The sequence below is a fragment of the Pangasianodon hypophthalmus genome, chromosome 13 (genome assembly GCF_027358585.1).
Source record: "Pangasianodon hypophthalmus isolate fPanHyp1 chromosome 13, fPanHyp1.pri, whole genome shotgun sequence".
Taxonomy (NCBI): Eukaryota; Metazoa; Chordata; class Actinopteri; order Siluriformes; family Pangasiidae; genus Pangasianodon; species Pangasianodon hypophthalmus.
The window spans coordinates 18,979,333-19,005,888 of NC_069722.1; the positions used below are offsets into that span (position 1 = coordinate 18,979,333).

Sequence of the window (26,556 nt, forward strand, 5' to 3'; positions counted from 1 at the left end):
AACCTTGAGGCGCATGGGATACAACAGCAGAAGATTACATCAGTTCCAACTCTTTTCAGCCAAAAACAGGAATCTGTTGAAGATCAGAAAGTTGAAGATGGGGAAAAAACTTTGCCTGATCTACTCTGAATCTTGATTTCTGCAGTGACATGTGGATGTGAGGGTCAGAATTTGGCATCAACAGCATGAATCCATGGACCCAACCTGCCTTATGTGAACAGTTCAGGCTGGTGGTGTTGTAATGATGTGGGGAATGTTTTCATGGCACACCTTGGGTCCCTTAATACCAGTTCCAGTTTGCATGAAACAGCCTATACGAGTATTGTTGACCACATTGATCCCTTTATAGCCACAGTTTACCCATTTTACAACATCTACTTTCAGCATAATAATGTTACGAAGTTGTCTCAAACTCGTTCCATGAACATGGCAGTGAGTTCAGTGCATTTCAGTGGCCTCGTCAGTCACCAGATCTGAATCCAGAATAACATTTTTGGTATGTGATTCTCAGCATGAATGTGCAGCTGACAATTCTGCAGTAGTTATGTGAGGTCAGGTGACTGTGATCAACATGGACTATAATATCGAAGGAAATTTTTCAAAACCTTGTGGAATCCATGCTAGTATGGTGTTCTTAATAAAGTGGTACATTACTAAAGGTTCAGATTTAGGCTATGATAAAAAAAGTAATGCCTGTACATTATCTATTTTATTTGACATGTCTTATACCAGGTGGCTTAGGGGTTTGCACTGTTGCCTCACACCTCCAGGGTTGGGGGTTCAAATCCCACCTCTGCCCTATGTGCCCACGCACATAGTGGGCAGTCTGCATGCTCTCCCCATGCTTCAGGAGTTTTCTTCTGGTACTCTGGTTTCATCCTCCAGCCCAAAGACATTCTGTAGGCTGCTTGGCATTTCCAAATTATCTGTAGTGTGTGAATGTGTGTGTGATTGTGCCCTGAGATGGTTTGGAACCCTGTCCAGGGTGTCCCCTGCCTTGTGCCCTGAGTCCCCTGGGATAGGCTCCAGGGTCTCCCGTGACCCTGTGTAGGATAAGCGGTACAGAGGATGGATGGATGGTCTTACACCAGCCATTTATTTTGTTTTGGTTTTTAACTACTCCAAACCTTTACACACTCACATGGTACTCAGACCTCCATTTTGACCACTAGAGGCCTCTAGTGAACTCTTGAAAGCTTGAGACATTAACCATTTGACTGGAACACTTCATGAAGCTTTGTCTCACTATTCAACACACACACACACACACACACACACACACACACACACATATATATATATATATATATATATATATATATATATATTACAGTATATCCTTAACATGTCAATAAATCATGGCTGCCACAAGATTAATTACCCGCACGTGCTCTCCATTTTTGTCTTGTATTTTCGCATTTTGAGTTAAATAAAGTCTTGTTTTTTTTAATTACACACTTACATTATTTCAAACTGTTGAAAAGAAGAACAAGAACACGACGTCTGTACATTTTTAAACAGATATATGGAGCTATTTTCTGTGTTGTATCTTTACACAACACTGGCTAATTAAGATGACGTACACTGCCAGGTTAACAGGCGCGTCTGTGAAGCTGCGCTGTGATTGGTGGACAGATTTGCCCTCGCGCGCGCTTTGCTTCTCACGCGCAGCAGCTCAGGTTCTCAGCAGGTTGTCTGAGAGCTGCAGTTCTGCTGGTGCGAGTTCATTCTGTAGGGACTGCATTAAATTAAAAAAAAAAACAGCAACAATGACTATCAAATTAATCCGTGATCATGGACAGCATTATAGACCTCGAATGGCCTGTCTGAAGAAGGTAGGTGTACATTCAAACATAACCAGATTTTCTGTTGTTGTCAAACATTATTTTATATGTATTGTTATTAATATTATTTATGAAAATTTTCATTTGCATTTGTCAAGCATCATGCAATAGGTATAAGATTATAAATATGTTGCTATGCACATGCTATGCTGTGGAGATCAGGTGCTCCCAACCTACTCATCATTCCTGTCATCACATACTGATGTACAAAACATTGCTGCTCCAGAATCATGGTGTTATAATTAACATGAGACAACCTGAGACATCAGACAAGAGTGACAGACAATGCAAAAGACAACAGACTATATCCTACACTGCAGGTTCCCAACGCTGGACCTGGAGTAACCCCTGTCCTGCACATTAGACTTTTTTTCAGCTGCTCCCAGCATACCTGATTCAACTAATCAGCATATTAACAGCCCTTTCTAAGATGAAGTGGTTGTGTTGGAGCAGGGAAAACACTAAAATGTACAGAACAAGGGGTACTCCAGGAACAGGGTTGGGAACCTGTGGCCTACATTATATAATAGACAACACGGTAACAAACTAAACAGTAATCATTAAGCACTAGGGGTCTAAGGGTCATGCTTCGGGTCTCCTCTTTTGTTTTATTTATTTATTTTACAGATTAATAGAAGAATTCTCACTCTAACTATGAAGACGGATTTTGTGAAATGTTACTGGGAGACCCATTCAGACAAACCACATTTAAATTACATGCTACTTTTGTCTTTTTTACTAAACTGACACGTAGCACTTGCATAGTTCAGCAAAAATTTGATATTTTTGGCAAAAAAAATCTCTCTCTAAACTAGCCTTGCGCCTCAAATCACATACTTATCTACTAGTCTAGACAATTATTGAGTACTAATATTAACCGCTTTTTTCTGCTAGTGTTTGAATTTTAAATACCTTTCATGTAGCCTTTGTTTTGTGAACCAGTCTTCTGGATATTCTAGCTTAGTAGATACTTTTGAATTTAAATTCGCAAACCCACTATCATGCAGTCTGTGTGCGTTTATAGATATGTTAGTAGTGTATGCTATCATGTTAACCCTCTCTCAGCTCGAGGCCATGATGCTGGCAATGCAGGACCCCAAATCCGGTGTAAAATCATCTGAGCAGAAATTGAACATAACTTCTATTCCACACGTCATCGCAGGTGAGCTGAAAAAAAAAAATCTCTGCGTTATTGTACATTGACATCCCTGTCTCTTGTCCTCACACTCTCATCTTTCTTTAACTCAGCTGTCAGTATCACAGGAACTGACAGTATCACTTAAAGTGTTCATTTCTAATTTCCTCTTTATTTGCATTGTAGACTCCAATTATAATTCCACAAAATGAACTTTTACATTCTTATTATCGGGGTTAATATTTCTGCATTTACTGCATTTTTTTTTCAGTGAAATTCAGTAAATATTCAGGGTTCCACACTATTTCTGGACATATGACTGATAAATATGCTTTCTGTCTGACTGTATTGGGTAAGCTTAATCTAGCATGCTGACCACAGAGCGGAGGCGAAGCTGCATTTGCAAAAGAGCAAGCAGAAATCATACAGGCCCACAAAGCATGATTTTATCTAGTTGATATTCTAAATTGGAGTGCTGCCATAAGAAATAAGTGGTTCTCATGCAGGAATAAAAAGAGCCAGATGATGGACTATGTTTGCTGAACATATAAAGTGTGGGGTGAAGGATATTTTGTGCACCGATCTGTCACATCATGCACCACATGCACAACAGAACAAAATGGGAGATGTTTGCAGAAAGCATCGAACTGAAAAAAAAAAACTCCTTTTCTCATCTGAAAAGCACACATAGCGCAGCAAAGAGTGTTGGGAAAGTTATTGAGTTAGCATCCGGTAGCATTGAAAGCAGTCGCTACTGTCATTTACATTGCATTACGCATTCTTAATGACGTTTCTATTTAGTGGAAAATGGTTAGTTCTTGAGTTTAACCAGCCACTAAGTTATGACCAACTTACAAACTAGTTCTAGACGATGCCACATCCATCCGTGGAGACAAAGGAGCAACATTGGCCATGCTCTCTGGGAAGGAGGGATGGCATATGGGGGTGGCCCCATATGGACGGCCTGAAGAACAGTTCGGATTGCTGGGGATGGCGCCACCTGGGGGCTGTGGAGATGGCTTGGGGATCACATATGGGGAGCTGTACTGTACTGTAATGGCTTGGGACTGCGATTGCTGTGGTGGCTTTGGGGCTGCAGTTGCCACGAACACCTTCGTACTCAGGACTCCATCAGTGGACGGTGGATAGATTTTAACCAACCGGACTACTTGCGAAAACTGTGATGAATTTATTGGTTGCACAATTGCACTATTTGTCCATATAGTAAACAATAATAGAAGGGATTTATTTATAACTGCACTATCCGTTGCACCCAGATGAGGATGGGTTCCCTTTTGAGTCTGGTTCCTCTCAAGGTTTCTTCCTCATATTGTCTCAGGGAGTTTTTCCTTGCCACCGTCGCCTCTGGCTTGCTCATTAGGGATAAATTCACATATTTACAATATATTTTTTGTGAATCCATTTATTTCTGTAAAGCTGCTTTGTGAGAATGTCCATTGTTAAAAGCGCTATACAAATAAAATCGAATTGAATTGAGTACTCTCTCCCCTGTCAATCACTGGCACTGCAAGAGAAGTTTATAAAAGACACTGGTAATCAGGCTTGGCTAAATATAGCAACTCTCAGTCAGATGAGGTGTGTGCTGATTTGTGCTCTAAGGTTGTCCTTTAATCCACATTAAGAGTACAGATAATCCCCATGACTAAACCTCCAACACATGCCTTGCTTTCATATTATTAATTAATACCTCTACTATTTATTTGTTCTTTGAGACATGTTGTATGTACAGTCAGGTCCATAAGTATTTGGACAGCAAGTTTGGTAATTTTGCCTCCACCACAGTGGATTTGAAATGAAGCAATCAAGCTGTGATTGAAATATTGACTTTCAGCTTTAATTCAAGGGGTTTAACAAAAATAATGCATTAACCAATTAGGAATTACAGCCATTTTTACAGAGTCCTTTCATTTTCACAGGCTCTAAAGTAATTGGACATACTAAAATAATCATAAATATTAGGATTATTTTTACTACTTGGATGCAAATCCTTTGCAGTCAATGACTGCCTGAAGTCTGGAACCCATGGACATCACCAAATGCTGAGTTTCCTCCCTTCAGATGCTTTGCCAGGGCTTTACTGCAGCTGCCTCCAGGTTCTGCTTGTTTGTGGGTCTTTCTGCCTTCAGTTTTGTCTTCAGTAAGTGAAAAGCATGCTCAATTTGGTTGAGGTCAGGTGACTGACTCTGCCATTTAAGAGCATTCCATTTCCAAGCTCTTGGGTTGCTTTCGCAGTACATTTTGGGTCTTTATCCATCTGTACTGTGAAGCGCCATCCTATCAGTTTTGCAGCATTTGACTGAATCTGAGCAGAAAGTGTAGCTCTATACACATAGGAATTCATCCTGCTACTTCTGTTAGCAGTCACATCTTTAGTAAACACCAGTTCCATTGGCAGCCATACATGCCCATGCCATAACACTGCCTCCACACGTTTGACAGATGATGCGGCTTGCCAGTGCATTAATTCATTATATTCATAAAAATGTACCAAATTGTTGACTTGGCCACTCCTTTCTGCTATCTCTCTGCTAGGTCTGTTTTGTTTTTCAGCCTCATGGTGACCTCTTTCACTTGCATCAACTCCTCTTTGGACCGCATAATTAGAGTTCCCATGAACAGCTACCAAATGCAAATTCAACACTTGGAATCAACTCTAGACCCTTCATCCCCTTAATTTGTCATGAAATACGGAGGAAACAGGCCACATCTGGTCATTAAACTGCTTCTCAGTCAATTGTCCAATTACTTTTGAGCCTGTGAAAATAGAGGGACTCTGTAAAAATGGCTGTAATTCCTAAACAATTAATGCAATATTTTAGTTAACTCCCCTGAATTAAAGCTGAAAGTCTACACTTCAGTCACATCTTGATTGCTTCATTTTAAATCCATTGTGGTGGTGTACAGAGGCAAAATTACAGAAATTGTTTCACTGTCTAAATACTTATGGACCTCACTGTGTCTGTATTATATAGTCTAAAATGTATTGTCATAATGCTGATTGTAGTGTTAGCTGAAAAAAATTCTACTCTTTACTATTGTTTATAATTTGTTCCTGCACCTTGATTTTAGTGACAATTAAATGTGTTACATAAATACCTAACTATTTATTACTAACTAGTTAATTAGTTAATTAATTAACCATCCTCTCTCTTTGTCTCTGTTCTCTCATTATAATAAAATATTACAATAATACAATTATAAATTATATTTCTTGTACACTGTTTGTCTTATATACATATATGTTTTTCCATATGTGTCTGTGACACAGGACAGGACATTCTTGCATGGATTGCCAGTTATATGAAGGTGGATAATCAAGGTAATTGCTTATCTATTGTGCATTGGCATATTGTGGTTGCATCTTTATGTTCATGACATTGTGATTTATAACTATGTTTGTTAGAGGCTCGGACAATTGGCACCATGTTAGTTGCTTTTGGCTTCATCTACCCACTGCAAGACCACAAAAGACTCATCCTCAAGCCAGATGGCAGTCTCTATCGCTTTCAGGTAAAAGATGTTTTTTTTAATGCATCCTTACATGCAACTATGGTACGAATTCTCTAAATTAAATCCACTTAGGGAAAATCTGTCCAAGTCTCATTAATGTAGCTGATGTTTTTAATTCCCTTAATATTTGTACTGCCTTAAATACAGGACGTTAGCACCAGTGGTGTGGTGTAGTGTCAGGCCTGGAAAAATATCTGTCTATAAGTCCAGTTTTACCAAGAAGCAACATTGTGTAATACTTGTGTAGTACTAATGATGAAACCTCCTTATTTGTTTGTCCATGTTTTTGCTAGCATGTCTATGGGATTTTTAATTGTTTATTAGCTTTCAGCTAATAGTAGTCCACTTACCCAGACTGGTTTGATAAGTATGGTACCTTAACTTGCACATGATATGTTCTTTATTCGTATGCTACAGTTTTTCAGGGAATTTTTAATACAGATTTCAACAGACAGCTAGTTTGCTCTCTTTCTGGCACTGAACTCTGGTATAAACCAATTTATCATCATAAATGTTTACACTCTTAATAGACACCGTACTTCTGGCCTGTGCAGAAATGGAAGGCAGAAGACACTGATTATGGTACATTTAACTTCTTGTATTATGGTACTGATTTTCCTATGTGGCCCTTATCACGCCATATCGTGCTTCACCCTGCACCCTCGCCCCAGCATTCTTTATAAGTTATATATATATATTATATATAAGGAATAACCCACAACGGGGAATGCTGTTAACAGACAGCAATCAAAAACAGGGTGGTGTGATGCAGCCCTTTTACAACCCTGAAGTTAATTATTTTCTAATAACAGCATGTCCCGAAGTGTTTCTGTTTCTCTTATAACACAGCAATTTGCCAGTCCTAACCATTTTTATTTATTAAAGAATGACATTTTTCCTTGTTTATAGATATATTTAATGTTGTGGAATGTCTGTGAAACAAGTTCCTGTTATCACTTACGCTATAACAGCTATAAAAAGTCATTCCTTACCAGCTCCTCTGTTTTTACTCTTTCTTGTAGTTATTAAGACAAAAACAATACAGCATGTCATATTAACAAAAAACCTCAAAGCCCTCTATCTTGAATACTTTCCAGTGTCAGAAAACATAAAGGAATACCCTTACCTCTGCCTGTTACAAAGCAGCGACAGTGGAGAGTTTTTCCAAAACTGCTAAATAAACACACACAGCAGTTGCCTGCAGTTTTATTCCATTTATGTGGGGCATCTGCATCATACAAGTCCCTGTGAATGAGCAGTTATTATAATGTATTGGAGCAAGTGCATTAATGTATACATGTGATTTGCCTAGCCTCCAAACTACTGTCTGAGGTGCTGTAAAAGAAAATTAATCAATGCCTTTTGGCCAATGGGATTTGAGAATTGAGCAGTGCTGTGGTATAAGTGACATTAAAGGCTGTCTTAGATAGAAATCAGGAATCCAAGGAACAGTTCAGCCAATGATGAAATGTACACAACATTCCCATTAAGGCTTGCACAATTGTGCAGCAGATAGCATTGCTCCCTCACAGATCCTGGGTTCTGCCTTCAATCCTAAGCTCGTGTGGAGTTTCGCTTGTTCACATGTTGGTTTCTTCTGGTTTCCCCCTACTGTCCAAAAACATGCTGGCAGACTAGGCCAAAACAGGCCATCTTGAAGCCAAATAATTTTCTTCCATAGCACATACAGGAGTTTGGTATCACTCCATGTGAGCATCAGACTTGTACAGAAGGCATGACTTTCAGATTTTCAAAGTGTGCATTAGAAGTGATTTGACCTATAATATACAATAGTTCCAGTTTAAATGAAGTATGAAATAGTTTATGTACAGATGGTTTTCCTGAGCCAAACAATTATGTAGAACTTGGCGTGCTAAGTTTATAAGACCCCAGCAAAATGCCATCCCTGGTGCTGACACTGCAATGGTTGCCGCATTCACCTTTAGCGTAGCGTAGACTTTCTGCTGCCTAGAAGTTCCTGCAAGAAGGCTAGTGATCTAGCAACCAGGCAGTAGACTGGACCCAGCTGTTCACAGAGCACAGGAGAGATCAGGAGAGTATGCGTGGCCGTGTACTAGTGGCTTTAATGTTCAGGAGTGTTTCCTGGTCTGCTAGGTCACAATCGTGAACCTGCATTTTACTCTGAAGGGCCAAACTCACAGGCACTGGTTACCAGATCAAGGGTCCCAAATCTCTCTGTCCATTTGGAACAACAGATCGAAAAGTGCATGCAAGCTAGTAATGGCTGATCCAGATTCATTTCTAGATGCTATTTAAGCCAGAGTTGAACCTTGTAGTTCAACCATTGGTTCACTTGCAACCTGGAAAAATCTCCCAAATGTGGCCATTGGCAAAGCGTCTATGGCTCTTGGGCAATAAGGAGTACTATGTTATCCATACATCTAGAAAGAGACACAGCTTTCTCAGCTTCTTACTCTGCTTGTAAGTCATCATCTTAGAGTGTGGATGTTTAAGACTAGCAGGGTGAATCAGGGTCTAAATCTGCTGCTCAGTGTGTGAACTGGAGACTGCTTCGTGCAAAATGGCTTGATAGTCACTCAGAGCTGAAGCTATGTATAGTGGAGCCCAGCTAACTTGTTTGCTAACCAAGAGAAATGCATGTTGTGGCAGGGGGAAAAACCCAAACACACTATTAATATGTAGCCACAAGCCCAATAGTCTTTCAGATGGAAGCTGATTTGGCACAGTTTTTACGCCGGATACCCTTCCTGGCGCAGCCCTCCCCAATTTTTATCTGGGTTTTGGAACGTCACAGAGAGTGCACTGCTGCACGCAACCACAGTGGCTGGGATTGGTTCCCTGGCCAGGAATCGAACCTCGGCCTCGGTGGTGAGAGCGCACTAGTCCTCCAGGGACCCTACATCACACGGTATAATATGAGACATGAAATATCTTGCATGCACACAAGAAGTTGATATTTATTGCCCCTGGCGGTAGGACAGGTGAAATTGAGCTGAAGGTTCTAAGCTTCCCTTACTGGTTATTTCAACACAAAACTTTCACACCAAACATGTCTTGGCTTATGGATTACGTTTAAGGAGGACATTATATACATTTCATTTTTTGGCTGAACTCTACTTACGTAGATGATCAAAACAGACAAAAACAGAAACTGTAGAATTGTCTTGGTGCAGCTGTTAGTCAGGGTGTACTGTGTTTATTGATACTGTACTGTGTGTATTCCACTGATGCACTAGTTTTACTAAAAGTGATTTTTACTGTGTGTTCTTATCCTATGCTGTGGTGCTGTTTGCACTGTGTGTAGTTGTACTGTATGTTGCGCCATAATCCAGCAGTCTTTTTTTCCCATTGCATAGATGAGTAGATGGTAGATGGACTGATAGACATTAACTCAATATAATAGTTTCTACACTGTTTTAACCTCCTGTGTTTGTTTTCACTAAAGCAATTTATCTGGCGAAGAGAAACATTCGAAAGAAGGGGACCCTTGATAATTATGAACAGGTTCTGCTTTTTCTACACAAACCATCTACAGTGTCACACAATATCCTGTTTTGTGAGAAAAGCAATAACAGCAGTTTGTTAATGCACTGAACAGGAGAACTACAACAACCTGCACAAATGGCTCAACCACAAATGGGATTTTATTGTGATGCAAGCCAAAGAGCAATACAGGTCAGTCTTCACTCATGATCATAAAAGGTTAAAGTATCAGACAATGTAGTTATAACATTTAAAATGGTTGTATTATACCAAACTGAAGTGTTCAATTCTGCATGTACCAACGTGTCCAATTTTAACAGTAGGCTAAGCTCACTACTTGGTTGGCTGTTGCTTGCTAGTTTGCTTTTCTTCACAAGGTTAGATAAAATTGTACTCACTAAATTTCATTTGCCAGGTTGCTCAGACTCAAAGAGACCATTAATGCACTAATGTGTAGCTTTGATCAAATCTGTGGAGTCACATGACCAACATCAGTCTTGTAATTGCAGCATTTACTCTAAATCTAAATCTACCTACATTACATTGAAAGGGATGAAATTCTTGTCAAGTAAATGTAGAAATTCAAATTATGCAGATATTGTACTTCACTTTCTTACTACAAGACAAACCTAAACCTCATTAGAAAGCAATCAGATATCTAGCTTCCCAGTGATGGTTTGCTTACAAGTCTGTTTACTTTCTGCAGGGCAGGAAAGGAGAGGAATAAATCAGACCGGGTTGTGTTTGATTGTCAGGAAAGGGCCTACTGGATAGTACACAGGCCTCCAGTGAGTACCGTTTTGTGTGTGCCCTGTATCTGTCTTTGGTTATCTGCCCTGTATCTGTCTTTGGTCACTTGTGATTATCTACTGTATAGAATTTAGTCACCCTTCAAAAGAATGGGCAAAAATAATTATTATATCGTACAACCCAGAGTTCTCAAAGTAGAGTCTGTGAAGTATAGACAGAGGGGTCTGTAATTTTTTTTCCATTATCAAATGTATTATATTTATTCTTGGGTTCTTATAGATACTTTTGTCCTGGATAACTTTGTCCCAGATTTGTTTCAGTAGCTCATTGCTCTTCATGAGGCTGTTTGTTTAGGTGTTTTCTCTAACAAACTCTGGGGCCTTACAGGACCAGGTGTATTCATATTGCGATGATGTGACACTTTAATTGCACACACTTCGACTCTGTTCAACTAATTATGTGACTACTGATGGCAACTGATTGCACAAAAATGAATTTTAGGGGTTTCACGCCAATGGGAGTGAATACTTATGCTGTCACAACTTTATATATATATATATATATATATATATATATATATATATATACATATATATATATATATATATATATACACAGTCAGGTCCGGAAGTATTTGGACAATGACAGAGTTTTGGTGATTTTGCCTTTATACACCACCACAATGGATTTGAAATAAAACAATCAAGATGTGATCAAAGTGTAGACTTTCTGCTTTATTTTAAGAGGTTCCACAAAAATATGGCATTTACCATTTGGGAATTACAGCCATTTTCAGCAAAGTACTTCCATTTTCAGGGGCTCAAAGGTATTTGGACAAAGTGTCATAATTGTAACCATAATTTTAATACTTGGATGAAAATCCTTTGCAGTCAGTGACTGCCTGAAGTCTGGAGCCCATGTTCTCAAAACTCAAATTCTCAGTTTCCTCCATGGAGATGCTTTGCCAGGCCTTCACTGCAGCCACCTTCAGTTGCTGCTTGTTTGTGGGTCTTTCTGCCTTCAGTCTTGTCTTCAGTAAGTGAAAAGCATGCTCTGTTGGGTTGAGATCAGGCGACTGACTTGGCCATTGAAGAATATTCCATTTCTTTGCCTTCAAAAAGTCTTGAGTTGCTTTTGCAGTATGTTTAGGGTCATTATCCACCTGCACTGTGAAGCAGCATCCTATGAGTTTTGTAGCATTTGGCTGAATGTGAGCAGAGAGTATAGCCCAGTACAGTCACATCATCAATAAACACCAGTGAGCCCATTCCATTGGCAGCCATACATGCCCATGCCATAACACTTCCTCCACCATGTTTGACACACGACGTGGTGCTGTTCCTTTCTTTCGCCATACTTTTCTCTTCCCATCATTCTGGTACAAGTTAATCTTGGTTTCATCAGTCCAAAGAATCTTATTCCAGAACATGGGAGGTTTTTTAGATGTTTAGACTCAAAGTCTAATCTGGCTTTCCTATTCTTGTATGTTACCTGTGGTTTGCACCTTGTTGTAAACCCTCTGTATTTACATCCATGAAGGCGTCTTTTGATTGTAGATTTTGACAATGATACGGCTACCTTCTCCTGAGTATTCTTGACTTCTGTTGATGTTGTGAAGGGGTTTTTCTTCACCAAGGAAAGGATTCTGCGATCATCCACTTAAGTCTTCCTGGTCTTCCAGGCCTTTTTAATGTTGTCGAGCTCACCAGTGCTTTCTTTCTTTTTAAGAATGTACCCAACTGTTGATTTGGCCACACCTAAGGTTTTTGCTAGCTCGCTTATAGATTTATGTTGTTTTTTTGAGCCTAATGATGGCATCCTTCACTTGCATTTAGATCTCCTTGGACTTCATATTGGTAGCTCCAATCGAACAGCTGCCAAATGCCAACTCAATACCTGATATCAACTCCAGACCTTTTATCCTTTTAATGGACCACACCTGCTCAGTTAACTTCTTGTCAGTCAATTGTCCAAATACCTTTGAGCCCCTGAAAATGGAAGTACTTTGTTGAAAATGGCTGTAATTCCTAAATGTTAAATCCCATATTTTTGTAGAACCTCTTAAAATAAAGCTGAAAGTCTACACTTCGATGACATTGTGATTGTTTTATTTCAAATCCATTGTGGCAAATAAAGGCAAAATCACAAAAACTCTGTCATTGTCCAAATACTTCTGGACCTGGATGGATGGATGGATGGATAGAAGTTTTATTTTGGGGTTAATATTATGTGGCTAATGTGGCTATCTTCACAGCCTGGAACTCACACTGCCATGGACTACGGCATGGATCGTCTCATCAATCCTAACACAGAAGAGGTGAAAGGTGAGGATGCACCAGCAGATTACTGATCCCCTACTGTTTATAATGCACCCTCATCCACTTCCCATCTCTGTTTTCCTCAGTTAAACCCCTGTCACCTTAATAAGAGCTGTTCCAATACTTTATCAGCTCTAGTGAAGTGTGTTAGCCAGAATTCATCTCAATCAGATGCTTCATCTGGACATGAGACCTGATGGAACACTGTTAATTTATATGCTCAGTGAGCGTAGCTACAAGATAACAGTTCTTATAGTGGCATCTGAGTGTAGACCTTAATGCTAAGAGGGCAAAGAACATTAGATCAGCTTAGCTGTGTTTCTTAGGCCTTAGTACTGCAATGACCAAGGATGGCTTCTGCCAATGTGCTTAAGAGGATTTCTGACCTCTGATCTTCCAATGCATACCCCCATTCATTCTCTACATTGTGTGCAATGATTATTACATACAATCTTATGAATAGAAAAAATGAAGAATCCCCTGTTAACTATAACTCATGACTGCTTGTCTGATGACTGAAAGTCTTCATAAAGTTTCAAATTATTCATTCATTTAAGAATAAGCCTTTATTAAATAAATCCTCTGTATTGAATAATTAAATGCACTGGTGTAGGTGTAATCATATAAAACTAAAAATGACCTAACAGCAATTATTACAGTCTAGTTTGCCCAACCTTAAAGCTAAGCTCCTCAAACTAACATGGCTTCCCTGCCCTTAATGCCAGATGCCCAAAATAACCTCAGCCAATGCCCCTTTTACAATAATCTGTCTTTGAGCAGATTAAATACTTTACTAGACTCTGCTAGGAGCTAATATAGACAAAACTTGAGGTCCAGATGACAATTAGTGTTTGCCATTTGTTATGGGTTTGTGTTCGTTCTTACCTCACTTGTGATATTTGAATGTTCACTATGTTCGTGGGTATGGACTGGTTCCAATAAACTCTTTGTATTCTCTCTGGTTTTTTTTTTCTAGGCAGTTTGTGTTTCTCTTTAGCCTGCATGGGTTTTCAAGAACAAGTCTGGTTACTGACCCAAGAATATAAATTAAGCATATACTTCCTTTCCACTAACCATGAATTTCTCATACATTGCCTATATACATTACTATACATAACACTTTGTTATTAACTACATGTACACCTCCCAGGGACTTCCCACAATACAGTCCCCTCCGAAAGTATTGGAACGGCAAGGCCAATTCTTTTGCTTTTGCTATACACTGCAGACATTTGGGTTTGAGAGCAAGAGTGATAGATCTCAAACGATAGATCAGAAGATATGATAGATCAGAATTTCAGCATTAATTTCCTAATATTTACATCTAGATGTGTTAAACAACTTAGAACATGCCACCTTTATAGTCGTAAAATAAATTAAAGTAAATAACACTAACACTTCTTATTTGGTTGCATATCTCTTGCTTGCAATATCTGCATCAAGCCAATTGATGCATTCTTCTTTCGTGATGCTTTTCCAGGCTTGCACCAGAGCTTCTTTGAGTTGTTGTTTGTTTTGGGGGGTCTCTCCCTTCAGTCTCCGCTTCAGGAAGTGAAATGCATGCTCAAATACTCAATAAGGTCTGGTGATTGACTTGGCCAGACTAAAACCTTCCACTTTTTTCCCCTGATGGAGTCCTTTGTTGTTTTGAGTCATTGTCTTGCTGCATTATGATGTTACTTCCAATTAGATTGGATGCATTTCTCTGTAATTTGGCAGACAGAATGTTTCTGTGGACTTCTGAAATCATTCTGCTGCTATCATTGAGTTACATCATCAATAAAGATTAGTGAGCCCGTTCTATGCACGCCCAATCCATGACACTACCTCCACCATGCTTGACTGATGTATGTCCACACTTTGACCTTTCCATCACTTTAGTAAAGATTAATCTTGGTTCCAGAACTTCTGTGACTAATCTCTGTATTTCTTTGCGAATTTCAATCTGGTCTTCTGATTCTTACTGCTGATGATTGATTTGCATCTTGTCGTATGGCCTTTATATTTCTGCACTCAAAGTCTTCTTTTGAACGGTGGATTGTGATACCTTCATCTCTGGCCTGTGGAGGTTATTGGTGATGTCACTGAGTGTTGTTTTTGAGTTTTTCTTCACAGCTCTAACAATATGTCTGTTGTCAACAGCTCTCTGGTCTTCACGTTGGTTTATCCTTTTTAACAACAAATGCAGTCTTCACAGGTGAAACCCAGGGCTCAAACCAAGAGTAAACATTCAGAACTATTAATTGTTTAAACATTCAATCTAACAGGGCAGACCTGGGCAACAAGAAACACCTGTCAGTCACATATTCTGTTGTTGTTTCAGGTTTTTTAAACACATCTAGATGTAAATATCAGGAAATGAAAGCTGAAATTCTGATCTATGGTCTCATATTCATCTTTTGATCTTAAACCCAGATGTCTTCAGTGTATAACAAGAACAAATGAATTGGCATACACACACCACATACACACACAAACACACACATTGTCTTCATACATTCCCCCACTCCCCATTCCCCCATACACTACATATACACTCACCATATACCTACATACATGACACATAACGTCTCCATACACTACACATACACACCCAATACAATCTCTCATATGCCCCCTACTATACCACACATATGCTCCCCATACATTTCCCATATAATACACATACACCCCTATACAATCCTCTATATGGCCACCAAACACTACAAATAAATTCTTCCCCATTTGCCCCCATACACTCCCAATACACTAAACACATGTCCCATACACTTCCCATGCACTCCTAATACACTATATGGTGTGCACCACACTCTACATAGGCCAATCTTACAGCCTGAAGCCATAATTCTTGTTATTTAACAAGTTAATTTAAAGATACAATGGTAGTACTTTTCATATATATATAGAATATCTCAAACTTCTACCGTTTGCCAATAATATAACTTTTATATATTGTATTGTTTGTAAAAATGTGTTTGAATGTATTAAAGTTTTTTGAGAGATATTCCTTTATGCTTGTTACTATTAAATATTGTAGCTTTGAGTATACTTTAAATTAGATATAGATGTAGATAAATTAGCTGTAACTCTCCTGTGTTAAATTGTGACTGTAATTGTGTTAGGTTTGTATTATGTGGGTTAGTAAAGTGTATGTTTGTTGTGTTTGCACCAAAAACTGGTGGCCTGCTGTAAAAATACTAATATCGAAATCTGTTTTTCTTTTCTAGAAAAAAACCTTTGACTACTATAGACGAATTGTAAGTGGAATCTGTTTAAGTGTGCTTTGTGTTTCGAACAGGTTTAGCTTGATTTCGCCTGCTCTAACCGCTCTTGTCTTTTAGATCATCTACACGCAGCAGGTAATCATGAGACCAAGGGTCAAATCTTCAGTGTCCATGGGAGCGTAAGTACAACAGAGATAATTACACAATGTTTATTTAGTCCCAATTAAGTAGCCAAATCAGTATAAAATTGTAGGAGGTTAATATGGAACATATGATCTGGTCCATAAATCTGAGTGCACCAGCAAGAAATTTATACCAGTGGCTGACAAATTAAAGGAAAAACCAGTGGCTCTGTTAAGTGTTAGGCATATTTTATCTTTTTTTTTTGTCATCGTCATTGTAAATCAATTCTTCTGACTGATCACCTTTAACCTATGATGAAATATTTCTATCCTGGTGGGAGTCTCTACAGGAATGACTCCGCTATCATCCACTTTGTGGTTTGATGAGTATTGATGTAAAGGAAAAGATTGAAAAAAAACCATCAGCTGGTCTGCTTCTAATCTTCAGCTGTCTAGTTTTAATGAGCCTGTGCCCACTGTAGCCTCAGATTCCTGTTCTTGGCTGACAGGTGTGGAACCTGATGTTGTCTTCTGCTGTTGTAGCTTATCTGCCTCAAGGTTTGATGTGCATTCTGTGATGCTTTTCTGCTCACCACGGTTGTAAAGAGTGCTTATTTGGATTACTATAAGCTTCCTGTCATCTCGAACCAGTCTGGCCATTCTCCTCTGATTTCTCTCATGAACAAGGGGTTGTTCCAGCAGTTTCTGAAATTCATCCCAAATGTGTTTAATGGGGTTAAGGTCAGGGCTTTCTCCAGGCTACTTGAGTTCATCCACACCAACCTTGGCAAACCATGTCTTTATGGGCCTTGCTTTGTGCATAGGGGCATTGTCATGCTGGATCATGTCTAGGTCTAGTGAAAAGAAATCTTAATGGTACATCATACATAGACAGTTCTGTGCTTCCACTTTTGTGGCAACAGTTTGGGGAAGGCCCACATATGGGTGTGAAGTTCAGGTGTCCACATTGTTAATTGTTGTTGATAGTAGTTGGTAGCATGTTCCTTTTTGGTTGTTACACGTTATCATCCCTAGTGCATTCAGCCTGTAAGAACTCACAGTACTTGACTTTATAAGAGAAGAGTGATATTTCTAAAGACTGGTGCAGTCCTGATAGAAAAATATTGTTTGAGTGAAATATATCAGTGTTTAATAACTTGTGGACTTTTGGACTTGACTTTGTAAAATGTCTGTCTGTTGGGTTTTGTTTTACACAAATTTATGTTTTGTCTTCTTATTCATTCAGCTTTGTGAAATACATGACAACATATCAGGACCATGATCCATTTCTGAAACCGTGTGTTCCCAGCAACCCCTGGCAGACTGATGATGTCACATACTGGGATCTGAACATGAGAAAGTGAGTTTTTGACTCATACTGCTACTGCTACCACCACCACTACTACCACTACTACTACTACTACTACTACTAATAATAATAATAATTATTATTATTATTATTATTATTATTATTGTTATTAGGGGGCCAAGCACCGAAGGTGTGTAGGCAACCTACTGTTATTCTACCTTTTCTTCTTATAATTATTCTTCCACTTCTTCTTCTTCTTCTTCTTCTTCTTCTTCTTCTGGCTAGGTTGTCTATGGCAGCCTATAGAACCATCTGGTAAAAAAGTTGGGAATTTTGCACACTGATTGGGGAGGGTCTAAGGAACATTCTGACCAAATTTGGGCCAATGCTCTAGCACCACCATTGGGTCAAATTTTGGCCTAATTTGGAAGTACATTTATGGTTATTACTTTTGAACCCTGTGTTCAAAATTGAAAAGCCAGACATCCCTGGATTCCCTGGGTCGAGACAAGTTCAACGCACCCTATGGTGCCAATTAGATTTAATTAGATTTTCTGCCATCTTGGATTATGTCTAAAACTGTTTTTTCGCTACTCCTCCTAAACATTTTGTCCAGTCATCCCCAAGTTTGGGAAACGTCATTGTCAGAGTAAGCCTCACAAAAATTATAATTTGGATTACTCCAAACAGGTTGCCCATAATGGGCCAACGAATCTGACAGTGACGCTGCCATACAGGATATGAGGCTGTATCTCAGTAACGACTTTGCTCACTGACACAAACTTTAGTAGGCATCTTCAGGACCATGACCTGAGGCTATGCAACAAATTTCGTTACAGAGCCACATACTGGTCAAATGTTACAATAACATGCTAAAATGATTACATCTAACTGCGTTTTTTGGTACTCCTCCTTCAGATTTTGTCCAATCTTCACCAAATTTGGCTCACATCATCTTGAGACCTGTTTAAACAAAAATTCTCAAAGGAATTTTGATATTCAAAACAGTTCTCTTGTAACGTGCTGGCAAATGCCAATAACAGGATGTGAGGGTGCATCTCAGCAGTGCATCTACATCATCATGAAACTAGATAAGTATCTTCAGCAGAAAAAAGTTTTATGACTGTGCCACAAGAACTGTAACAACTTTCATTTTTTCCGTATATATCATTTGAAGAGTTTGTGCTAAATTCAGTTCTGTTTTCCTATAATTCCCTGGGGTATACTGAAGTGAGCACACACCAAGATTTGAAATTAAAGTGAACTTCCTGTTGACCATCTTGGATTTTGCCAAAAACTGTTTTTTCGCTACTCCTTCTACAGAATACGTCCAAAAGTTACAATAACACGCCGAAAATGTTTCTGTCTAACTGCTGTTTTTGCTACTCCTCCAAATTTTGTCCAAACTTCACCAAATTTGGCTCATATTGAGACCTGTCTATACTTACACAAAGTGGTGAATAAAGGCCCAAACTGATGAGAAAAAATATAAATACCTTACATATTTTTAAATTGCAAGAAAAAAAAAAGAAAAATTGCTCGACCAAAGGTCAGACTAGCAACTGACAACTCCGCAGGTCACAGAAAGTAGTAGTAGCTGCAGCAGCAATGCCACTCTGCTGCCCATTTGTTCATCTAGACCATTCCTCCTACAGGCAGAGAATTCAACCACTTTCTATGGTCAGAACATACACATCATGAGTAAAACTACAAATCACACTTGAATCTCTTTGCCTAAAGTTATGGCTATGCTTTCTTGTGATTGCTTAGGCAACAATTGTAGTGCGTCCCTGAATGCGCAGCTCACCGAGTCTGGGTGCTTGGCCCCCGAAAACGCTGCTTGCAGGTTTAATTATTATTATTATGTGAATGCATGTTATGTTAACTGACATGACAGATATGACAGAAATGAACACTCATTATGATTTGTATCTTTGGTTTTGACTCTACTTTCCTCCACGTCTCTTCGCGTTCACTTTACTGGATGCTCTACTTTTCTCTGGGAGTCCATGATGATTCATTCACCTTTTCTTCATTTCACATAAAATCTAAATGTTTGAGATTTGAGAATTGTCTTTTGTAATTACAAAATAATTTGTAATTAACATGATTTGTAATTAGGATTCTGATTTTTTAACATCTCAGAAGCATAACACATTTGTTATATGTTCTAAAACATTGGACATTTATTAAACACTCCACAGAAAAAAGAATTTTATTTAATAAAGAATTTTAATGTGATGTGTATATAATTCAAATATATACAAAATTCATATTCAAATACTTTTGTCAGCTTCTCTCCAACAACTTGTTAAACATTTTTCCTTCAGCGAATTCTCCTTCAGCTTCAAAATGACATGACTGTAAACCTGGTCCATCATTTTCATATCATGCTGTAGATACAGCCTAATTAAAAAAGTGGAGTTATGGATGTGTAACCTGTGTAGTTTCAGAAAGTATAGCAGTGCTAATTGTTGATAAGTGATAAATGATGACAGTTATTTGTAATTGCAGTTATTTTGCATGTGATTTTGTCATGCAGTGTCGAAATCCCTACAAAGATGAGAGTTGAGCGCTGGTCCTTCAGCTTTTATGAGTTACTCAACGATGCACGTGGCCGCGCCGACTTCAAACTCTTCCTGAAGAAGGAATTCAGCGGTGTGTGTTTGGCGACTCTTATAGATGTTTCTGAGCTATGGAGCTATGCTTTTAGACAAGAGCTCACTGATTTATGATTATTTGCAGGTGAGAATTTGGCTTTTTGGGAGGCTGCTGAGGAGATGAAGTGGGGAACGGCAGCATCCATGTCTGAGAAAGCTGAGACCATTTTTAAGTGAGACTTTTATTAGTAAAATGTGTGGAATTTCCTCACTTGGCCTTTTCTGAGCAATGAGCAAGAATATATTTACTTTTGGAATAATGATATTTTCTTCTGAGCTGTATATTTTATTCTCTAGCAACTCATCTAACAATTAAAACAGAAGATCAGTACACTGTTAAGCAGTGTTTTGAAACGTTTTATCCATTAGAATTGCATATATAAATAATAGCATTGTACAATTATTGCATAAAATAAACATACAGTAACTGATTATAGTTTAGTACTCAAACAATAGGACAAACTACTGATCCTTCCTTATGCTAGTCCTCTCGGTACGTTGTTGCTTCAGACCATGTCCTGTTTCCATGAGCTATGAAAATGAGGTTGCATACAGGTAAAATCATTTTGTTATTTAGCACCAGTGCGAAATCCAAAGATCCTTTACCTTAAAAGAGATGGACAGTTGTTGACCTGAAGTCCGCTATCGGATGTAAAGACACATAAGTGGATAAAAACACCATTGCCACTTTTCAGAGAAAATACATACATACAGTTGAAGACAAAATTATTAGCCCCCTATGAAATATTTCATTATTTTTCAAATAATTCCCAAGTGCTGTTTAATGGAGTGGAGATTTTTTTCAACACATCATTTCTAAACATAATAGTTTATTTAGGAAACTTGGAGTGTTTGTAAAACAAATAGAAACAAAATTATAACCAAGAATAAAAAAGTCTACAGGTCAAAATTATTAGCCCTCTGATGTTAATAGTCAATAGGATATCCCTTTTGCTTGATAACAGCCTTTAATCGTTTGTTGTAGTTCTCAACAAGTTTCAGGCATGTCTCCTGAGGAGTTGAAGCCCATTCCTCTTTAGCAAATCTCTCAAGCTCCTCCAGATTTGTTGGTCTCCTGGCATGGACTCTGGTCTTCAGTGTGCCCCACAGATTTTCTATTGGATTCACGTCTGGGCTTTGTGCAGGCCAGTCAAGGAGGTTCACTTTGTTCATTTGGAGGTAGTTCTTCACCAGAAGTGAGGTATGCTTTGGGTCATCATCATGCTAGAAGACAAAAAGTTTGACCCAAACCAAGTTTTGTTGCAGATTGCCTGAGGTTGTCTTTCAAAATCTTCTTGTAGTCTTCCTTTTTCATGTTTCTTTCGACCCTGACGAGATTCCCAGTTCCAAACGCACTGAAACATCCCCACAGCATTATACTCCCTAATTTCTTTTGTCTTTGCCATGATGACAGTACAAATTATTTTACAAGTTGTTTTGCAATATATTAATCCTCAGCTTAAAGTGAAATTTAAAGGCTTGAAGGATTAATTAGGTTAATTAGGCAAGTAATTGGACAACAGTGGTGTGTTCCGTAGCCAATCAAACAGATCATTTCTTAAGGGGGCTAATAATATTGACCTTAGCAGTTTTTTATTTTTTTTAAATAATTATTTTATTCCAGGCAAATTAAAAGAAATAAGGCTTTCTCTCGAGGAAAAATATAATATGAAATACTGTGATAAAATTCCATTACTCTGTTAAACATCACTTGGAAAATATTTGAAAAAGAATTGAAATTTCATAGGGGGGCTAATAATTTTATCTTCAACTGTATGTCTTTAATATTGGCAGACATAAGCATCCATTACTGGACGTCCATTTCCATTTGCTGTTCCTGTAAAACAAAAAAACAAAACAAAACAAAACAAAACCCCAGAGAAGAGCCACAAGTAGTGTTCCTGTTGTTCCTGTTGGAAAGCCAGCAAGATGTAATTGACAAACTCTGAACTTTGTGTATGTATGCAGGACGTTTTTAGCCCCAGGAGCTCCACGTTGGATTAACATTGACGGTCGGACGATGGGACTGACAGTGAAGGGTTTAGAACATCCACACCGCTACGTCCTGGATGCAGCTCAAACACACATCTTCATGCTGATGAAAAAGGTTTGGAACATATTTCGAGCTCCACCGAATAATCCTCCCTAAGTAGTCGTGTTAACAGGTGTGAGTTGTAAGAAAAGATTTTTTCAGAATGAGATGCCACCAACGTCACTAACAAACCATCCATGTTTTTATTCTATTTTACCTTGATCCTCTCAGGTGTGACCTAAACATCATGTCTGTAATAGAAATATATATGTAAACCACCATGTTGAAAAAATGTACTATTGTCCGACTTCCAGTAAAAATTCTAAATGGGAAAAATTATTTATTATTATTATTGCTTAATGATTGCTCTGTAATTCTGCACTTCACCTGCAGGACACCTTTTATCGCTATCTGAAGTCACCAGTTTACAAGGACATTCAGAAAAAGGCGATCTCACCCGCACCACATAACTTCACGTAAGTGTTATGACATATCCAGTTTACATATCCAGGCAAATGAAGTCATTTAGGACAACGGGATTAAATCAGACGTGCCAACATCTATGGTTTCATCTTAGCGTTTAGGAGAGACCTGAAGACTACGCTTTTCTGTTTTCTCAGCTAAAGCAGCAGTCAGGACAAAAATGAATGAATATAACTGACTCGGCGGAAAAGTTAATTGACTGAAGGGGAAAGGACATGGGACGTGAAAAATGGATTTGTTTCTGTTAGCGGTTACTCTGGCTTCATGCCAAATTTCTTTAGCTGAACTTTGCCTTGTCTTGTGAGCAAATAGAAATCAAGTTGGTGGAGCTGTGATATCTTTAGTTGGTAAAAAAAAAAAAAAAAAGAAAAGAAACGAAATGGAGCTGCTTATTATTGAGTAGCCATCACACCATACTTTTGCCTTGTAAGCAACATTGACACTTCTGTTAAATAAGTCATTACTATTATCCATGTGGTGGTGATCAGTCACCTGATGTACTGTGATATTAAACATGGATAATATTGTTGTCATGGCAACTGGGTTTGATTCACTTGAGTCTGAGGTTATGTTCACTACCTCTTCAGTATACACTAAATGTATCATTATTGTTATCATTCATCTATTATTCTCTCCCCTTTGCAGTGATGCTCAACTGGAGCAAAACGCTAGAAACCGTAAGCCCAGCATCGACCCCATCATCCTGTGGCAGCAGGAACAGGAGGAAAAAGCCAAAGCAGCTGCCGCGGCCGGACCCATCGATATTAAAAAACTGATGGCCAGCAAACTGGACCGCAAGTGATGGAGTTTAACGGAACTGATTTTGATTGACTTTGATATGAGGCATTAGATATGAATCTCATTATATGTTGTGTGCTCATCTCTATATTAGATCTAACTAGTGAAACTGTGTTTATGATATTTAGAGAAAGTACAGAATGATTCGTAATGACCGCAGTTTTGCTTAGAGTATTGATTTCTTTAAAACTGAAAAATGTTAATTTTTCCTATATAAATGACATAGTAGGCATGTGGTTATATTTGGTTATGTGATGCATCATGACATTCAGATTTCTATCTTTCTCAGAAAAAAAAAATATATATATATATATATATATATATATACAATTTTTATAAACATTATCACTATACCATAGAATGCCCAAAAGTAGTCTGACAGATTGATGGCTTATGCTTTTTTTTTAAAAGGTCGTGAATAACCTTTTTCGCTAATATCCTCTTTTTGATGTTACATTTATGTACATTGATTAGTAGTATTACTCTTATTATTACTTACTATTCATACACATGAAAATCTGCACCATGTCCCCGTCAGCTGCTTATCAACTGCAGAATCATAGGTACCTTTCCCTAAAATTTTCATCACCTTATTTATAGTTTTATTTATTCTATTATCATTTGATATTATTATTACTATATTATTTTCAATGATTTGACCAAATATGATGCACGCATGCAAAATCCTGTTTCAAGATTCAATTCAATTCCGTTTTATTTAATGGAAATATTTAACAATTTATTTAACGTTTTATTTAGCAATGAAATATTCTCACAGAGCAACTTTACAGAAATGTTTTGTTGTGCTTGCTGGTGTTGATGGCAGTGGAGATGCTCTTGGGCAGCTGCTGAGGATATGTTCTTCCATGGCAAAGACGGCATGATTGCGCCTCAGTTTGGCCCCAAACGTGGAGATTTGATGGATTTGGCAGGCCTGGATCAAGAACTCAGTGCGCTGGGGTCTGCCTGTCACATGTCTATCTGAGTGATCTTCCATTTCAGCACACTCTCCCATCTTGTCTTCCTCTTCTGAACTAGTCTCTACCTATGCTTGCTTTGGGTCTTGTTGTTTTGGGCTTAGTGGAGCTTCCTAGCCCTGCTCATCCATTATCCACCCCCGACTATTGCCCTGTCCCTCAGCCATGCCTCTGCTGACTCAGACTTGTTGTGGGCCCCCACTTCCTGCCTGTCGGGATCTTGATGAGTTTAGAGTGTCTGTTGATCAGCAGTCACTGAAAATGTGTTTTTGGTAATTGAGACAATACATGAGTGTTTAATGGTGCTATACCTAGCAATAAACTGCAGAGTGTAGTTAATTGTTTTGCTTATGTGTCCAGTCCTGGCAAATTTTAGTCAGAGTTCTGACTTTTTATAAATTATGGCACTGATCCAAAGTTCCCAAATCTAAGGGACCCTTAGATTTGGTGACTATGTGGAATTTTGTTCTCTCCATGTCCCTATGTTTGGGTTTCCTCCAGGTTTTTCCAGTTTCCTTCTAATTCTCTGGTTTCCTTCCAAAAACCACACAGGGAGGAGGATTGGCTAAACTAAATTGCCCTTAGGTGTGAATGAGTGTGAATGTGTGTGTGCATGGTGCCCTGTGATGGACTGGTATCCCATGTAGGGTGTTTTCCCACCTTGTGCCCAGTGTTTCTGAGAAAGTCTAGAGATCCGCAATGACCCTAAACAGGATAAAGGGCCATATGCAGAGTCGAATTACGTGCACAGTGAGGATTTAATACCGAAAATACACACGTGGCATTTTATCCGTACTGGAATTGTGCAGGAGAACAATCATCTGTCCTTTTGTGTTGACCCTCTTTTATTATCCACAGTGAAGGATGATGAGAGTCTTTTATTCTGTCAGATAAGTAGTTGAAATCAGATCACCCACGTCTATATAGACGGAATGTGTTCTGGATGTGGGGAAAGTGCTAACTTCAGCATATAAGTAGTTTATATGTAGTTTAGTGAAGTGATTGTGGTTGGTCCCTTCTCATATTAATTCTTTCCTATTTTGATGTCTTTTTCTTGAAGTTTCGTTCTCGTTACTGCCTGCGTGTGAGATGTGAGTGAAGTAACGTACTGTAATCGTGTAGGAAAATGCATTAAATTTGTTGTCTGTCTGCCTGCCTTTTTATTTTCTACATCATTTCTTTATATCCCTACACTCTTGTGTATTTCTGGAAGAGGTGAAGTAGTTGTGAAATAAGTGAGGTGACAAGAAAATGATGTGAGGGGAAAAAAAAAAGATGAGTTACGCCAAGCACGTCACAGAGAAACTGCTGTTTTAAAATTGTTTCAAGCGTCTTGGCTGACGGTGTTACACATCATCCTGATGTGTGTTTAATCTCCCAGCAGCTGTGGCGTTTGTTTACGGCTCTCAGATCGGCCCGTCCTCCATTTATACGGCGGCATTTCTTTCGTCATAATTGAATAATTCGTTTTATTTGTCATAATTTATGGGTTTGTGTTGGCTCGACTGCTTCTCAAAATTTTCTCGATGGTATTCTCGACCTAGTGAGCTAGCATGAGGATGAGAGATGCCAAAGCACTTCTATAAGTCGCTCTGGATAAAGGCGTCTGCTAAATGCTGTAACCGTTATAAAAATAAACAATTTAAACTCAATGGTATATTCCAGATATAAAAATGCAGTAATCCATGCACTTATACATGGATTATACAATTTGATTATACAGTTTGAAGTATAGGTTGAGGTTTACATTAAGGCTTTTATGCGTAAATTTATACACACTCGTGAGCACGAGTAGGTTACGAACGTTTTTCCGAAATTATGGGATTTTCATGAATACCACATTTGTTGTGAAAACACTTGTATGAACGAATTTTTTACGAATAAATCGGTTCTTATTCAGCTTGATAA

At 38.5% G+C, this 26,556-nt stretch overlaps 1 protein-coding gene across 1 annotated transcript; it reads left to right on the forward strand.

Annotated features, from left to right (window-relative positions):
• The first annotated feature begins 1,401 nt into the window (after positions 1-1,401).
• On the forward strand, positions 1,402-26,553 carry rgs9a (regulator of G protein signaling 9a). The gene is made up of 17 exons (XM_026916207.3): positions 1,402-1,835; positions 2,910-3,006; positions 6,269-6,319; positions 6,404-6,510; positions 7,041-7,092; positions 9,938-9,996; positions 10,091-10,167; positions 10,682-10,763; positions 12,980-13,042; positions 16,271-16,300; positions 16,385-16,446; positions 17,636-17,749; positions 20,241-20,356; positions 20,444-20,531; positions 22,327-22,465; positions 22,784-22,866; positions 23,519-26,553. The coding sequence occupies exons 1-17, from the start codon at positions 1,575-1,577 to the stop codon at positions 23,673-23,675; spliced, it is 1,638 nt and encodes a 545-aa protein (XP_026772008.3). The 5' UTR covers positions 1,402-1,574; the 3' UTR covers positions 23,676-26,553.
• Positions 26,554-26,556: the final 3 nt, after the last annotated feature.

Excerpts from the sequence above, each read along its gene's own strand:
- rgs9a (XM_026916207.3), top strand. The coding sequence starts at position 1,575 with ATGACGTACACTGCCAGGTTAACAGGCGCGTCTGTGAAGCTGCGCTGT. Across the intron at positions 10,168-10,681 it reads CAAGCCAAAGAGCAATACAG|GGCAGGAAAGGAGAGGAATA; the intron begins GTCAGTCTTCAC and ends TACTTTCTGCAG. Across the intron at positions 20,532-22,326 it reads AAAGCTGAGACCATTTTTAA|GACGTTTTTAGCCCCAGGAG; the intron begins GTGAGACTTTTA and ends GTATGTATGCAG.